The 16,150-nt window shown below is 54.8% G+C and overlaps 6 protein-coding genes across 6 annotated transcripts; 3 read left to right on the forward strand and 3 right to left on the reverse strand.

Annotated features, from left to right (window-relative positions):
• Positions 1–135: 135 nt before the first annotated feature.
• PHSY_003352 (hypothetical protein) lies at positions 136–2,535 on the reverse strand (the record flags this gene model as incomplete). Its single annotated transcript, XM_012333973.1, has 1 exon — positions 136–2,535. The coding sequence occupies one exon, from the start codon at positions 2,533–2,535 to the stop codon at positions 136–138; it is 2,400 nt and encodes a 799-aa protein (XP_012189363.1).
• Positions 2,536–3,029: 494 nt separating this feature from the next.
• PHSY_003353 (hypothetical protein) lies at positions 3,030–3,257 on the reverse strand (the record flags this gene model as incomplete). The annotated part of the gene is made up of 1 exon (XM_012333974.1): positions 3,030–3,257. One exon carries the CDS (start codon positions 3,255–3,257, stop codon positions 3,030–3,032), a length of 228 nt encoding a protein of 75 aa, XP_012189364.1.
• Positions 3,258–4,478: 1,221 nt separating this feature from the next.
• Positions 4,479–6,293, forward strand: PHSY_003354 (hypothetical protein; the record flags this gene model as incomplete). Its single annotated transcript, XM_012333975.1, has 1 exon — positions 4,479–6,293. The coding sequence occupies one exon, from the start codon at positions 4,479–4,481 to the stop codon at positions 6,291–6,293; it is 1,815 nt and encodes a 604-aa protein (XP_012189365.1).
• Positions 6,294–7,619: 1,326 nt separating this feature from the next.
• Positions 7,620–8,396, reverse strand: PHSY_003355 (keratin-associated protein 10-4; the record flags this gene model as incomplete). The annotated part of the gene is made up of 1 exon (XM_012333976.1): positions 7,620–8,396. The coding sequence occupies one exon, from the start codon at positions 8,394–8,396 to the stop codon at positions 7,620–7,622; it is 777 nt and encodes a 258-aa protein (XP_012189366.1).
• A 945-nt stretch (positions 8,397–9,341) lies between these two features.
• On the forward strand, positions 9,342–10,930 carry PHSY_003356 (hypothetical protein; the record flags this gene model as incomplete). Its single annotated transcript, XM_012333977.1, has 2 exons — positions 9,342–9,441; positions 10,719–10,930. The coding sequence occupies 2 exons, from the start codon at positions 9,342–9,344 to the stop codon at positions 10,928–10,930; spliced, it is 312 nt and encodes a 103-aa protein (XP_012189367.1).
• A 1,303-nt stretch (positions 10,931–12,233) lies between these two features.
• On the forward strand, positions 12,234–15,744 carry PHSY_003357 (damaged DNA binding protein; the record flags this gene model as incomplete). Its single annotated transcript, XM_012333978.1, has 4 exons — positions 12,234–12,410; positions 12,595–12,676; positions 12,851–14,744; positions 15,516–15,744. 4 exons carry the CDS (start codon positions 12,234–12,236, stop codon positions 15,742–15,744), a joined length of 2,382 nt encoding a protein of 793 aa, XP_012189368.1.
• Positions 15,745–16,150: the final 406 nt, after the last annotated feature.

Genomic DNA, 16,150 nt, shown 5'->3' on the forward strand with positions numbered 1-16,150 from the left:
AGATACTCTTAACGCAAGACGCATACATCACTCACTTCAAACGGACGATCTTTGTGTTTGGTAACTTAAGTGAGCGTGACACGAGTGCAATTTCCAGAAAGCTATCTACAGCGCCTGAATCCTGTTTTCCCCTCCCTACTTGTCCTTCTTAACCTTCTTCGGAAGCTTGGGGATCTTTGCATGGAATTTAACCTCGGCGTTCTTTGCGATGCTCTTGATCGCGTCGATTCGATCGGTCAAGTCAAACTGCCTGATGTTGCCCAAGGTGTAGTTTCGGATGCACCACTGTTCTTCGTCGAAGAGGAACTCCCACGCGCCGTCGAGCGAGAAGGCGTTGGGGTTGATGTACACCTCGTCCGAGATGGTCTTGGTGTCGAGGATTCCGCCGTTGAACCAGGCGGGACGACCGAGCGACATGGCGTCGGCGACGCCGTCGCCGTTGTTGTCTTCGATGTCGGCGCCGAGGAAGTGGAGCGGGTGTTCGGAGCAGAACTCTTCTTCTTCTTCGTCTGTCGAGGAAACGACGCGGAGGGGAGCGTTGTCGTCGTGCGAGGAGGGTGGTTGCAGAGGTTCGGGCTCGGGCTCGCCGGGGAGTATTCCTTCCTTGAACGGATTTTCTTGAGGATCTGCTGCGGGTAGTGCATCGCCAGCTTCGTCAAAGTGAACCACCTCGGCACCGGCAGCCGCCTTCTTTTCATCGCCTTTGACCGCCGCTTTCTCCGCATCAGCTTTGACCTCCTTCGGCGCCTCGGCGACTGCCTCCTTACCACCCTTCTTCGCCTTTTCCGCTTCCTCCTTGGCTTTGGCCTTCTCCGCCTTGGCTTTGGCCTTGGCAGCGCGCTCGAGCTTTTCCGCCGGACTCACCCTCCTCGTCGTGCCGATAGCCTGCGCATATCTCGGCACAAAGTAGTACGGGAAGTTGGCGAATTCAAACGCCAGCCAGAAAGTCTCCTTGTCTCCCCACCAGATGCGGTACGTGGTCTTCTCTCTGATCTCGCCCATGTTCTGCCACGCAGTGAAGAGCAAAGCTGCAAACACGTCTGTCTTTCTCTTGTCGACCACGACGATGCCGGACTCTTGCTCAAAGATGCCCTTCTTCTTCCAGAATTCGCTCGACGCGAGTCGAGGGGATGGCCCGCGGAGCGAGAGCTGATTGTTCATGAAGTTCTGGATGATGTCGTCCGCGCCCTTGCGGAGGTGATCGCGATCGTGGAAGAAGAGCGTACCCGTGTCAAGGTAACCAGGCTCTTCGAAGAAGTGGTCGGGATCCTCGAGCAGGATGGCATCTGCATCGGCGAGGATGACCTCTGTAAAGTTGGTAGCCAGCAGAGCGAACGGCTTAATGGCGAAACCTTGACGTTCGAGTTTGACCAGATCCGGGTCAAAGAGGCCGAGCGATTCCAAGTCGATGCAGCGGACGTTGCGGTAGGTCTTTGTGAGGTAATCGCGGTACTTGGTAGGCAGATCCGAATCGCCGTAGTAGTACAGCTCGATGGGGATGTCGTTGTGGTGCTTTTCGCGGATGATCGAGATGAACTGCGAAGCGAACACGGAGCCCTTGTAGCCGAGCGACATGACGATGCCTCGCGAGCCGTGCTGGATTAGCGGTCCGCTGCCGAATCCACGCGAAAACAGCTTCTCTCGAGTGCTAGGAGCGGCAGAGGTAGAGGCAGCGGCGTACTGATGAGGTTTGGCTTGCACCGAAGCCTGCCACCACTTTCGGAGCTGGTTGATACCAGGCACGAACGGCCAGAGAGCGCGTTCCATGCGGTCAAAGTTGGGCACGTTCTTGTGACGCAGCAGATGTGAGTAGACCTCGGTACGCAGACCCATCTCTGCGAAGCCGGCCTTATCTCTGGCGCGTACGGGATGGTCAACGACGTGGTCGATCCAGTGGTTGAGGAAGACGGCATCGGTGGATTTGTGCGAGGCGATGCGACCGTTGACGCCTCGCTCGAGCGGCGCGGAGGGAGCCAAGAGCAACCTGATGGAAACGACGAGCATCAGTGCGAGCACGAGAATCTTCTTGTAAGAGCTCCAGGCGCGCAGGTGGGTGGCAACGTCCCTGCGCCCCTTGCGTGTGTAGAGCATGTATCGGAGCGAAGGGAGTCCAAACAGCCCAGCCCGCGATCGTGACGCTCTTGCTGACGATGTTGCGCCCTTTTCATTGTCGCCATTGTCCGCATGCGAGGATAGCGAAGCGACGTCGGTCTTGCTGTTGTCCGAAAGCACAGCGGAAGGGTTGTGGAGGGAAGGACGCTGCTTTGCTCCCTTTGCTTGAAAAGATCTGCTCCGACTCCAGCCGCCAAGGAGCATAGGCTCGCCAGCCTTTTCGCCGCCAAGGGCACCAAAGATGTTCGTCGGCGATAGGATGAATGTGGGTGTGGTCGGTGTGGTGGGAGCACGTTCTTTCACTTGCTGCGCCTGTCGACCTGACGTCGCAGCGTCGGATGTGTCTGATGGAAGCTCGTAGGTGGTCGAAGCCGTTCGTTCTGGCCGTGACGGTCTTGCGGTGAGCACCGACTGTTCGACCATGTCAGAAAGCTGCGAGCTCGTCTGTCAAACGAGCGTGTGGTCTTTGTATAGGACTTGCTTGCTGCTCTGATGACGCCCGATAGCGCGGCTGGTGGTGCGGCAGGAAGAGATTATGGAAAGACGGTGGTAAGCGAGGCAAGACGGTGGGCTCTTCGGGAATTGGGTTTGGTAATGAGGGAAGCCTGAGTAGCGATTGCGATGAGATGGAGGGCGAGGAAGGCGTATGGAGGGCGTGCAGGAAGTCAATAACCCTACGGAATAAAGGATCAGGGACGAGGGTGTACAGGAAGAGGGGCAGGCAATGGTAGCGAGATTCGGAGTTGCAACACACAAGAAGGGTGCGCGTCAACCGGTCGTTCAGCTAGGATATGCTATTGCGAAGCGCCGGGAACGTCGTGGACAGGCAGGGCTGAATGAGGACACAGAAGATCTCTAAGCGAGGATCCTGTCAGACACAAAGTGTCTCACAATTCCGCGACCTTGTTCGCGATCGTTCATGCATCTGATCTCCAGCGCAAGCAAGAGGCAAAGATCTCGTCCAACGTGCGTCGAATGGTACTGTATCGCACTGTGCTGAACCGCAGAGGCATGGGAGCTCGACGATCGGACCGAATGTGGGACTGGCGTCCGGACAGCACTCTGTCTTTGAGCAAGGCGAGCATGTCCGAGTTGCATGACCACAGCATAGACCGACAGCGTCCTCGCCAAAAAAGGAACGGCATCGGTACAGCCTTCTGCTTGCTACAGCTCGCGTGCGTGGCGGGTTCGATGCAATTTTGACACATAATTCTCTTTTTCCTCGAAAAATGTGATTTTCCGCAGGCTGCCACCATCTGTCCACTGTTGCCGACCAGAAGTACGAATCGAATTTCATCTCCGAGCCACAGAAAAGCGACAGCAGAACGATCTTTTTCATTTCGTCCTTCGGAAGTTGCACGCCACAGCTTCCCGTCTCGGTAGCCGTCCGAGAGTTGCAGCTGCAGTATGTCTAGAGGTCATAGCGCCCCCTGAGCGGCTTGCCAAGCAACGAGTCGCTGACGACCACTGCTCGCAGCAAGAAGCAGGCATATCCTTGACGCAAAGGGTTTGACAGATGCTGCAGGCACGAGGCATCTGGAGCCACGTGAATAATGGATTGCCATCGCGTCTTGTTCCCGTGTCATGCGTGGCTGCAGAAGCAAAAATACCACCAAAAATAACACCAAGCTGGTCGTCGTGGCTGTTGGTCACTATCGCAGATCAACACAGGCAAGGTGCGTCAAGATACGGCAAGCAGAGAGCTCACGGAAAGACGATCGCATCGGCCATGTGGTGTTTGTTCCTCTTCCCTTACCGTGTAATGCCGGCGGTCCCCACGATCGAGCGATCTACCGCAGAGCCTCAGAGTGAAGAAAGCAGCAGGCACGCCAGAAGTCAGCGAACGGGGGAGAAAGTCGACAGCAGCACCAGAGAGTCAAGGCCTGAGAAGACCAAGCCTAAGCCTCGGCGTCAAGATCTCTCACATGCAGCCGAATCGTGCCGTGCTGCGTCGGTGTTTAGTCGGATCGCGCTGCCGGACCATTTATTGTTATTTCCCCCCCAATTTCTCTTGTTTCCTACCCTTTCTGTCCAGCTGCCAATGTACCTTTTCCCGTGTCTTGAAATATTATTTCTTCTCATTTTGCTATTTTTCTGATCGTGTTCCTACATTTCCGAATGCTGCTGGACCCTGAACTTTCGTCAAATCAAGTAGAGACGCTACACTGTAAGCTAGCTCCTCAAACTCTTCGCAACGACACCGCAATCGAGTGTTGCTTGACAAAAGACCCTCTGCGAGTGGGCCTTCGACCGCAATCCTCTTCGGCGTTCAAACGTTGAGGTCATCGTCTTAGGACAGCCTTCTTCCATCATCTCCTCCACCATTCTGTCGGTTGTAGTCCGCCACTCAAGCTTCCGCTGACATCATGGTGGTGGCGAACTTCTCCACCATGTTCGGACCGAATAGCGCCAACCTCAAAATGCGCATAACTGCTGGCAGAGTCAAGGCCTTCTGCTTGCTCGTCTTCGTCCTTTGGTCGATGCGTTTGGCGATAACGCTGCGTCCTTCGCTCTCACCCTTGTACGGCAAGCATATTCAAGAGCTAGATTCGGCAGCGCACGACATCTGGACCAATTACATTACCACACATCCAGTCGAGGTAGACGAGAGGTACGGCTTCAAGGAGATGGGTTTCCGTGCTCACGCCTACGCAGAGCTGCTACGCACAAAGCAGATCGGAAGGCTCGAATCTATCGAAGAGCCGCTCTGGTCGTTTGCCCCAGGTGCAGCGCAGATTCGTGAAAAGGCGATGCAAGTCCGCCCTGTTCGCTCGGCCAAGGTGGACAAGAAGCAAAGTGAACTGGAAGCACCGACTGTCGAGTCGATCGTCAAGGCGCAGCTCAAGAAGTCCGGCAGACTCTCCTCCCAGGAAGTCAAAAGCTTCCTCTCAGCCGCTGAGGTAGAGGACGAGACCAAGGGCGGCAAACGACGAGGCATCGTCATGGCTGTCTCGAGGTACACCGCCCTTTCCGCTCTACAGACCATCGCAGTGATGCGAGAGCTCCATGGCTGCCTCTTGCCTATCGAGGTATACCACCACACTGAAGACGAGCTGCCGTCCGCTCTGGCTGATTCGTTCAAATCTCTTGGACGCGTCACGGTGCACGACATTGACACGCTTCAACTTTTCACCGCCGAACTCGAAGATGACGCGGGCCACTATCCCGGTCTCAAGGAGACGTGGGAGCGTCAATCGCTGGGGTTGCTGGCTTCGAGCTTCCAAGAGATCCTCATCGTCGACCCGCAAGTCGTATTCCTGCAAGATCCGAGCCAGCTCTTTTCGCATCCCACCTTCTCCAGCACCGGCACGCTTTTCTTCCGCTCCAAGGCCAAACCCGTCGACAGAGCTTCTCAGTACCTCGTCTCCTTCCTCAAACGCCAAATTGACCAGGGAACGCCATCGAAGCAACTAGCCGACAGCGCATTCTACTCGCACGCCATCGGCTCGAGAATGGACATGGACGTGGTCGTGCTTGACAAATCGAGACCAGGTGTGCTCTCCGCCCTATTCCTCAATGCGTGGATGAGGCGCAAACAGGTGAGAGCCATGTTTTGGGGCGCGTATCCCAAGATGATGAACGAAGGTCTCTGGCTCGCATTCGAGCTTTCGGACATCGCCTATGCGTTCGAAAACACCTGGCCAGGTGCCATCGGCCGCTTCGACGGCGAATGGGACGACCACTCTCCCTTGCTCTGCTCGCCTCGTACGGTGCAGTTCCTTTCACCTCACGCTGCTGCCGAAAAGCTGTCACGACACTCGCTCAACATCTTTCAATCGCAATGGACGTCGCAGAACAAGTCGAGCAAGAAGCAAAAGGTCGGTGGCAAAGGCAAGGACAACGTTGCCGGCGAAAAACCTTTCTGGTTCCACGGCGGTCTTATGGTTCCAGGTCAGACGGAAGAGACCTACTACACTCCCAACGTTTACGCTCGAAACGTCCCTCCATACCAAAACATCGAGGAGGACCAGACCGGCTCCGACAACTGCATGTACGGCGCCACACTTAACAAGCTCAAAGGCACCGCCATTCCGGGGACGTTGGAGCAAGCCATCACGATTGCACACCAGGCTTTCAAGACGCATCAACCTGTGCTGCAGTTCTACGCGCCCATCCCGAAGCTTCAAGCCGAATCATCGAAAGAGGAGGATCTACACAAGAGGGATGGAGAGTCATTGTGATTTTTTCGTAGCAGCAGTCGTCATCGAGTATCGTTCGTCACTTGTTTCCCATGCCGTGTCTTGCTTCGCCTCACATTCTCGCAATTACTGCTGTATCTGCACGGTCCCGGCTATTGTCCGTCGCACTTGGATTCGATGCACGATCGTATTCCATCACGAGGAGATCACTGCCAAGTAGAGAGGGGGACTGGTTGCTACCCTCTATCACCCCGATGGGACCTAGATCGGGGGACGAGAGTTGACGACTCGGCCCTGGCCTCGGGCACTGAAGTAATTGAGGAAGTGGCGCACCCTCTTTGCGGACCAGAAAGACCGCAAAGGTACGCTAAGAACTCCGATTTGCATACAGCATGAGAGGAGGTCAATCCGTGGGACCATTGTGACAATCGGAGAGGTCGAACCTTGCCCAAACATCGCGTTTGTATGGATCAACTGGCCGCATCCAGACTGAGAATAGAAATAACACCACGCGCAAAAGGCATCAAAAAGCTGTCAAACTCCGCAACTTGGCTCGCCGACTTGCATGCAGCTTAGCGCAAAGCTTCCTGAATCTTGGTTCATTTTTTATTTAATAATTTCTTCTTTGATATTTTCATAGGTAGATCAGCTGAGGAAAGTAGAAAAAAAGGTGAATGAAAATTCAAATTCGCATCGCGCTTCGCGCAGTTTGACATGACATCTACGTACCTTTTCTTCTTGAGCTGCCTTTTGCCTCGATTGCCTTCCTTGTCCTTACCTCTTGCAGCGCCATTCAAGAGACCTGTCTCTGTTTTCGATCGACGCTATTGTCAACAGTGGCTAGACGCAGCCCGAAAGGCTCTCCAGTAAGAACTGCCCTCAGGATCTCTTTGATTCCGTGCGGTGTTGAGAGACACGTTTCCTTGAACCTGCGTCCGGTCGTTCTGACAATTTAGTCCTGCACTGCTTTCGTGTGCCTGGACCTTGAACGTGTCAAAGGAGCTGAAACTGATTGCTTATCGGTCAGATCTTCAGATCTTCAGAATTTGCTTTCTTCGTGAGATAGGACACGCATGCTGTGCTCGTTGAATGTCTATCGATGTCCATCCTGGAGCCCCTGAACTGTCCAAGGCAGGCGGAAAATAGCCTACGCCTGCAAGAGGCTGCTTCGAAATCTCACTCGAAGCCCAGACCATCGTTCGATAAAGGAGGGAAAAACAGAGGCCATGACGTATTATTCCCGGACTATAAGAGACGGAACAGGGATATGAAAATGGAATGCGAAAGGGGGGAAGGAGGGGAGAGTGGGTCGAGACGGGGATCCTGACGGATCCTCTGCTCGAAGAGGTCCTAGCGCGAACTAGAGATTTAGGCGCAAGTCTTGTTCTTGCGGCACTTGTTGCTGATGCAAGCGTCGTCGACCGAGCAAGACACGTTGCGGGCACGCTTGGCACGGCAAGCGCTCTTCCAGCAGAAGTTGGACTTGCATTCGGCGTTCTTGGCGCAGTACTGGTTGTTGTTGGCAAGACCCTTGGAGGAGCACTTGTTGTTGATGCAGATGTTCGAAGTGCAGCCCTGGTTCTTGTAGCAGTAGTCACCGGCAGGCTTGATGGTCTCGCACTTGCCGTTGGAGCAGAAGGCGCCGTTAGTGCACTGATCCGACTTGGTGCACTGGGCCTTGAGGGGCTGCGATGCGTTGGCGATGCACTTCTTGTTTACGCAGTTGCCGTTGGCGCAACCAGAGTCCTTGTAGCAGTTGGCACCGTCCTGCTTGATGTCCTGGCACGAGCCACGGTAGCAGTACGAAGAGCTCTTGCACTGAGCATCGCTGGTGCAGAACGAGTCGTTCTGACCGGTGCCCTTCTGAGGAACACACTTGCCAGTGTCACAGAGACCAGTAGCGCAGTCGGAGTTGACCTTGCATCCGGTACCGGCGGTGGCCGAAGGGTTGGCAGACGACGAGGTGGTGGTGGGGACGGCAGTGGCGTTGGGGTCCTCAGCACGACGAGAGTAGTCGTAGATGGTGGGGGTGGAGTTCTCGAACACCTCACGGTCGACAAGGTGAGCTGAAACGGGCTGGGCCACCTGGACAGCCACGAGGGCGGCAGCGAAGACGAGGAGAGCGGCACGGATGGAGGTACGCATTTTGTTGGATAGTAGAGGTAGCTACTTGACTAGACGGCTAGGGACCTGAGGGGGAAGGGAGAAGGGGCGAGGAAGTCCGGGACGAGAGAGGAGAGAGGCTGCTTGATGGGGGATCAAGGAAACGATCAGCTGATAGGTGGGATCTACTTATACCTGGTCTCATCGACAGAAGCCTTTGGGAGACGGACACACGAGGCAGAGGAGGCGGCAGGGGGAGCCAGCTTTGCCCTTCAGTAAGTGAGACTCAGACCAGGGGCAGACACAAAGTTTCAGTCCAGTGCTTGGTTGCGACGCCGTTTCAACAATCGATGTTGACAACAAGCTTGGCGGGTTGTCCCTTTCTGTTTGGCGTGCGAGCGCATCAAGAAAGGTTATGGAAAAACTCTGACTTCAGGGACGGAGACCAAAACACATGCATACTCGGCCCCTCCGTCGCGACCTGATTTGCCTCGTGTTTGGACGCTGTCAACTCCTGTCTCTCGTTCGTGCAGTGAAAGGAGAGAGCTGTCTTCCGTTTACATCTTTGACAGCTTCCACGTTTCCCTCCGACCTGCAACGGACCCCGAGGCACCCAGATGGTAAGGGTCTGGGCAGTATTAATCCGAGCAGATGAGATCGACAAAGCACGAGGGCAATCGTGTTCTGCAAGAGTAGAGTTTTACAGTGGCCGATCGACATCGCCTTGCATCCATCTGCGCAAGAACGCTGCAAAGTATCTATAAATTGAAATCTTGAACGAGAGGAGCCGCCTATGATTTTGACCGAAGGATCGACAGTTTGAATTGCGGGCCGCAAGCGGGAAGGTGCATCACTGAATGCGATGTCGATCAGGCCGAGGACAATGATCGACAAATTGCTCCCTGTGAGTGGCGGCTGTCCGGACATGACATATGCGCTTCATCATGCAAAGCTGTCGGTCGGCCACTTCGGCAGTCGGAGAGTCGAATGGCAAGCGTGGTCAAGGGAAGCCACAGCCCAAAAACCAAAATTGGAAAGAATCAGAAACAATTTCGCATTCTCTTTTCGTTTCCTCCCTATTTTGCCGGTAAATTAAATCTTTATTGTCGCGAAGCGCCTAGAGAGGATGCTTCTTTCGATAACCTCCTCGGCGGAAGACAACATCGACTAAAACTCTTTCTCGTCCCAGCATGTGTCGAATATGACGGATCTTAGTGCTGAGTTGTTCGCCGATGCTGCTGCATAGTCGATGGGCGCCATGAGCATGTCAAAGACAGCGTGTATCAAGGTGAAAAGTGGAGGCGGCAACAAGATCTTATTCGTCCGAAAGTGTCTCGAATCATGTGCTAGTCCGAGTCAGATCGAGTGCGACAGGCGTCGGTCTAGTAGCTGCATGCCTGACGGTCAATTGTTGGACTTTCGCCGACAGATGAGTCGTGTCCCGTCAACATGAATACAGGAACACGTAGCTTCGCATGCCTCCGAGGATGTCGCGGCGATACTCCGCGATTCTTTCGCAGACCTAGGATTTGCGCCTCTGTCGACCGATCCGGCCACCTCTGATGATCGCTTGGCCGGTCAGGCCTAGATTTGATTGAGGACTTTCTTCCTCATGGTCTGAGATGAACCTTGCTCCCGTGCATGCGCATGTCTGCGTCCCCATCCTTCCCTCTGCAAGTAGACTGTGCATACTCGGATGGACTGAGCGCAGAGGAAGCCACGACCTGTCACGGATGCAGCCAATCAGGGGTCCTCTGACATCCGACAACGTGGCTACGAGACCACCTGCCATGCGCTGTATCCATGCACACGGGTAGCTTTCCCACCATGTGATACAGAGTGCAGTCGTGCTGGACAATCTGTTGAGCTCCTACTCCCCGATCGTAAACATAATCAAAATCCGAAGCGTGCATCAAGAACAGGCCGAGTCGGTGATTTGTTGCACTTCTCGAACGAGATAAGGATGCCACCCGAAAGCTTGTCCGGTCCGTGAGTCACCGTTTCTCCAGCCGTCTCCATGATGATCATGATGATCAGCTCAAATTTCCTCTTTAAGCTCATTCACGATCTCCGAGCACCTCTTTGACACGAAGCATCAGTGGACTGCGTTACCTCAGTGTGCGAGCTCGCTTGGGTCCCGACAATAAGGCCTAGAAGACAACAGCAGAATCTCCCGAACACTATCAGCGAAAGACTAAAGTGGGCACAATCGAGGCAATGGTACCTTGCCTTTGCGGAAAATCAGGCGAGGGTGACGAGATGCGCTCTAGAGCCATCCACCGTGTTCTTTTTTTGGCAGGCCGAATCGCAGCAGGCCGAATGGGCTCGGACGATAAATCCTCTCTTGTACGCTGTCCTTGGCAGTGGACATCCTGCGAAACTTGGGTCGAAAGGTCGCTTTTGCAAATCGTGCACGACTTGATTTGATCATTGAGGATGAGATGGGCTCGACACCGTTCTCGAGCGCGAATCAATCCCTTCAACATGGCCATGCATGTCGAGAAATGATCTCACAGACAGAGAAACGGCTATCCAATCGGCAAATCTACCGTATCTCGGGCTCGGTCGGCAGGTAGAACGACAGTCTGCCTGACCATGACCTTTCCGGAAGGATGCTCCCACGCTGTGTATTGACGTGCGGAGACGAAAACGTGGCCGTTCGTCGATCAAGCCTCGCAGCTCGGTTGCAGCTTGACCTTGTCGAGGCCTTGCCAATCACTCACTCACCGGGCTCGGAAGAATTCGAAAGAGGAAGTCGGAGTCTGGCTGACATCGACAGCGCAGTCCAAGGCAATATCTGAAGTTCCCGTGTCTCAGCAGTCCCCTGAAGGACGCAACTCGTTGGTTAGAATGCAGGGTCCCTTTCCTGACAGCCACTCGAATAGTTACCGCTAGGCACAATTCCTCACACTTCTGCAGTGCATAGGCAGGCGCATCACTATGCTGTGCAACCATCTTCACTCTTGCTTTGGCAAACTATCCTTATCTCCTTGTCCGAGACTCACTGATAGTCTTCGTTCATCCACGGCTTCGCTTTCCAGTAGACGATCCACAGCGACTCATTTGTTTCATTTCTCTTTGGGAAGGAACGACAATAATTGCAATACGAAAGAATGTAGGACGAAATTAGTCAAGTCTCGCTGTCTTGTGTCTGTAGTTTGACTTGGCTGGACAGCTTCAATGATGGAGAGGCCTGCTACAGAGAAGGTTCGAAGAGTGGGGTGCAATCGTCAAAGTTGACACCGACACTAGTGCATCCTGTGGTGACATTGTACAGCGGAGGTTCAAATATACTGCCGAAACGCATGAATGGATACTGCGCTCAGGCCCACGTCAAAAGCGGAACTGGCGAGCCGTCAGTTAAGCGAGAGAAATCGAGGCAATCCGTCGATCCTTCCTTTCCTTTTTTTCGTTTTTGATTTCTTTATTGAAATTTTTTGATAGTTTATTTTCTTTTCTTTTTCTTCATCATTTTTAAGTTCGAAAAATAAAAGCACAAAATGATCGACAACGCAGCCAGCCGGTAGTCAGTGTGTCCGGTCGTCAGAAGGCATTTTGATCGTCCGTTGTAGCTTGCACTCGTACTCGTGTATGGGGCTTGGAGCGGTGCATTCCAGCTGCGCTTCACCGCCTGACTCGTCGTGCCTATCATTGTCTGAGTGATGCGCAGCAGTGCTTCTGCGCCACTCACCCGCGACGGAAAAAGTCTCTACGTCGCTTGTTGCGTTCACGGCGAGATAGTGTCAAATTCCGCGGCAAGCCGTTTCGCTGACTGGTCGAGGTCCTGTCGCCTTGTCACTGCTGTCGGTCGGACGCTCCGTAGCAATCAGCGCTGCTCTTAAGAAAGAGTTAGATTGACTGCGTGCCTGCGTCGGCCCGATGCACACCGTCTTTACGATCGGTGTGCTACAATATCCGGTCAAGCTCAATCTCCAGCCCAAGCCCAAGACGAAGCCCGAGCCCAAGCGCAAGCTCACAATCAGCTGCGGCTGTCAAGCTTGGACGATGGCGTCGACTAGGAGTTTGGATCGCAATCGTGATAAGAAGAAGTTGTCGGTCAGAAGGCTTACGATGTTACGCCGAGTCCGTGATATCAGGTCTCTAAATTATGGCAAATGTCGCGCGAGTGAAAAGTCGAAAGTGTTGGTCTCCCTGATCCCCACTCAGAGGCGCCTGCAAAAAACGCGTCGCGCGCGTAAATGAGCCAAAGTGATGCGCCACTCCTTTTTGTTTCTGGCAGGCAGCGAATGCGCAGCAGCAGCGGAACAAAAGGTGTCTGACGATCCGCGACTCAGCCATCGAGCTCGGATCGAGAAGAACAGGTGGAGCTTCACCGTCCCGCTTCAATCCTCATCACCATCATCGTTGACGTCCTCTGTCAATACGATCTCGCAACGCAGACCTCTTTCGCTGACGTCAAACACGGGCGCGAGGGCCATAGCATACCTGCTCCATTTCATACCCGTGTCATTCTCACCCTTATCCGGCGACATCAGCTCCAGGCCATTGCGAAAGATCAATCCGATCCGCAATCCCGCATCGCAACGTCTCTGATCAGTGCATCATCTTCTCGATCAGCAGTCGCATCATCATGTCGCTCAACGACCTTTCGCAGGGCTCCATCGCCCAGATGATTCAGACCGCGGACCCTGCAAGCTCCTCGGTGCAGAACCCGGTCTGTCAGATCCTCAGCATCAAAAAGATCCAGGCTAGCGCCACTTCCGCATCCAACGTTGGCGATCGGTACCGCATCATCCTTTCCGACGGCGTCCACTATGCGCAGGCAATGCTTGCTTCGCAGAAGCGATCCATGGTCGAATCGGGCGAGCTGGAGAAGCACTGCCTCGTGCGCATCACGCAGTTTGCCAGCAACTCTGTGCAGAACCGACGCATCCTCATCTTGCTCGACCTCGACGTCGTCCACAAACCCACCGCTGACCGTCTAGGCAACCCCACCAACGTCGACGAGGCGGTCAAGACCGAAGGCGGTGTCAAGCAGGAAGGCGGCGCCAACGCTCTGGGCAACAGCGCGCTCGGCAACAACTCTGCGGGTAGGACCACACCCGCCACCTCGGCCATGGGCAAGCCGGTAGGTGCCGGTGGAGGCCGACCGGGCGGAAGCAGCGTCCACGCCGGCATGCCCATCTATCCGATCGAGGGTCTCTCGCCGTACCAGAACCGCTGGACCATCAAGGCTCGTGTCACGTCCAAGTCGGACATCCGCCACTGGTCCAACCAGCGCGGCGAAGGCAAGCTCTTCTCGGTCAACCTGCTCGACGACAGCGGCGAGATCAAAGCCACCGGGTTCAACGATGCGGTCGACCGCTTCTACCCTCTGTTGCAGGAGAACCACGTCTACCTCATCTCCAAGGCTCGCGTCAACATTGCCAAGAAGCAGTTCAGCAACCTTCAGAACGAGTACGAGATCACGTTTGAGAACTCGACCGAGATCGAGGAGTGCACCGACGCCACCGACGTTCCCGAGGTCAAGTACGAGTTTGTACGCATCAACGAGCTCGAGGGCGTCGAGCCCAACCAGACGTGCGACGTGATCGGTGTCCTGGACAGCTACGGCGAGCTGAGCGAGATCGTCTCCAAGGCGTCGCAGCGACCGGTCCAGAAGCGAGAGTTGACGCTGGTCGACCAGGGCAACAAGAGCGTCCGGCTGACGCTGTGGGGCAAGAACGCCGAGACCTTCCCCAACAACGCCGGCGTCGACGAGAAGCCGGTGATCGCCTTCAAGGGCGTCAAGGTGGGCGACTTTGGCGGTCGGTCGTTGAGCATGTTTTCGAGCTCGACCATGCTCATCAACCCGGACATCACCGAGTCGCACGTGCTGCGTGGCTGGTACGACAACGACGGAGCGCACGCGCAGTTCCAGGCGTACACCAATGCTGGTGTGGGTGGCGGAGCGATGGCTGCCGGCGGCGCTGGGGGCAACATGGCCGAACGCCGTACGATCGCTCAGGTCAAGGACGAGAATCTGGGCATGTCGGACAAGCCGGATTACTTCAACGTGCGCGCCACCGTTGTCTACATCAAGCAGGAGAACCTGTACTACACCGCATGCCCTTCGGACGGATGCAACAAGAAGGTCAGTCTGGACCACGAGAACAACTGGCGCTGCGAAAAGTGCGATCGCTCCTACGAGGCGCCCGAGTACCGCTACATTCTCTCTACCAATGTGGCCGACGCTACGGGTCAGATCTGGCTGTCGGGTTTCAACGAGGACGCCAGCAAGCTGATTGGTATGTCGGCGGGAGAGCTGCACGGGTTGAGGGAGCAGAGCGAGTCCGAGTTCAGCGCTGCGCTGCACAAGGCGGCGAACAGGATGTACGTGTTCAACTGCAGGGCCAAGATGGACACGTTCAACGATACTACGAGGGTGAGGTATACGATTAGCAGGAGTGCGCCGGTGGACTTTGCAAAAGCCGGGATGGAGTTGGTGGACGCGATCAGGGGGTACATGTGAAGCGTAGTGTTCTCTTTTTGTTCAAAATGCATGGTGTTCCCGCGATTGAGGTGGCGAGAGTGCGAGGTGGAAGAATGTTGAAGAGGATGGAGAGATGGCAGCGCGATGCTTGACTGTAGATGAGGAGAGTGGCTGGGTTCGAGAGGTAGAGAGCTTGAGGTTGGTTTTTATCGAGCGCTGAGTGCTGTTGGAGCTATGCTGAGCTGGGCTTTCTCTTCCTGCCGCTGATACGGGTCTTCACCATGACCTGCTTGCACGTTCCACCCATCCGGAAACCCGACTACGCAGCGGTCTTACTAAAGGGGCGGTGATTTTGGTGAAGGGGGGTTTTTTTTCTAGAAGGCGGCTAGGAGATCGGCCAAGTCGTCGACCTGTTGTTTGCGCTGACTTGCGAGGGTTGAGTCGATGGAAGTCCATTGGGTGATGAATTCGGCGGGGGAGATTTCTTCGCAGGTAAAGTCGGCGAGGAGCTCGCGTTTTGTGGTCAGGAGGTCTTGGTAGGACTGTTCGTCTCGGGTCGGAAAGAATCGATGTCAGTCACCCTCTCTCTCTCGCGCGCGGGGCTTGGGGAACGTCTTTTCAGCTACGACTTACATAGAACAGCTGGGAAATGCCATCCAACGCCTGCTTGGGATTCCAATTCCCCACAATCCCATGTCTCCCCTTGTCCTCCTCTGCACCACCTTCAGCTTGACTATCGATCATATCCAACAGATGCGGAATATCCTCATAAATGCATCCCAACATAGCCCCTACCACCTGCTCGCATTCATCCAGAGTCTTTCTCAACACCATCAGTGTTTCATCCAGCGTAGCAGAAGATTGACCGTTGGAGAGATTCGTGAGCAAGGTGCAGGAGTGCGAGAATGTCGTATCGAACTGCGCGGCGAGCGCATCGCATCGGTTGATGAGCGTTAGCACGGGATGCACCGTTGACGATGTCATGGTCGAGGATGGTTGCAAAGACGGTGGTGCGGAGAGAGGATGGTGTTGGATTTTCTTCTCGCATGCAAGACGCACAGACTTTCAACCTTTTTTCCAGCTCCAGCCCTCCACAAACACCTTCATCCCCCAAAGCGCGCTCACCAAACCAAAAACACCCCTTTGCCTCATTTCTTCCAATCTTGTACTCACAAAACGCTCACGTCTAGGTGATCTGAATCAAGTCTTGTATTGTGTGTAGTAAAGCATGTTTGTAAGAGTTAAGCTCCTTCAAGCGATCGCAATGAGCGAGCTCAGATAGTCGTCCGCAGCCGCCTGCACCGAATCCACCTCCAATGCAGCCGCATCCCACCCACCCCTCTCCTCCCCCCCACCCGAAACC

Source organism: Pseudozyma hubeiensis, assembly GCF_000403515.1.
Source record: "Pseudozyma hubeiensis SY62 DNA, scaffold: PHS33, whole genome shotgun sequence".
Classification (NCBI taxonomy): domain Eukaryota; kingdom Fungi; phylum Basidiomycota; class Ustilaginomycetes; order Ustilaginales; family Ustilaginaceae; genus Pseudozyma; species Pseudozyma hubeiensis.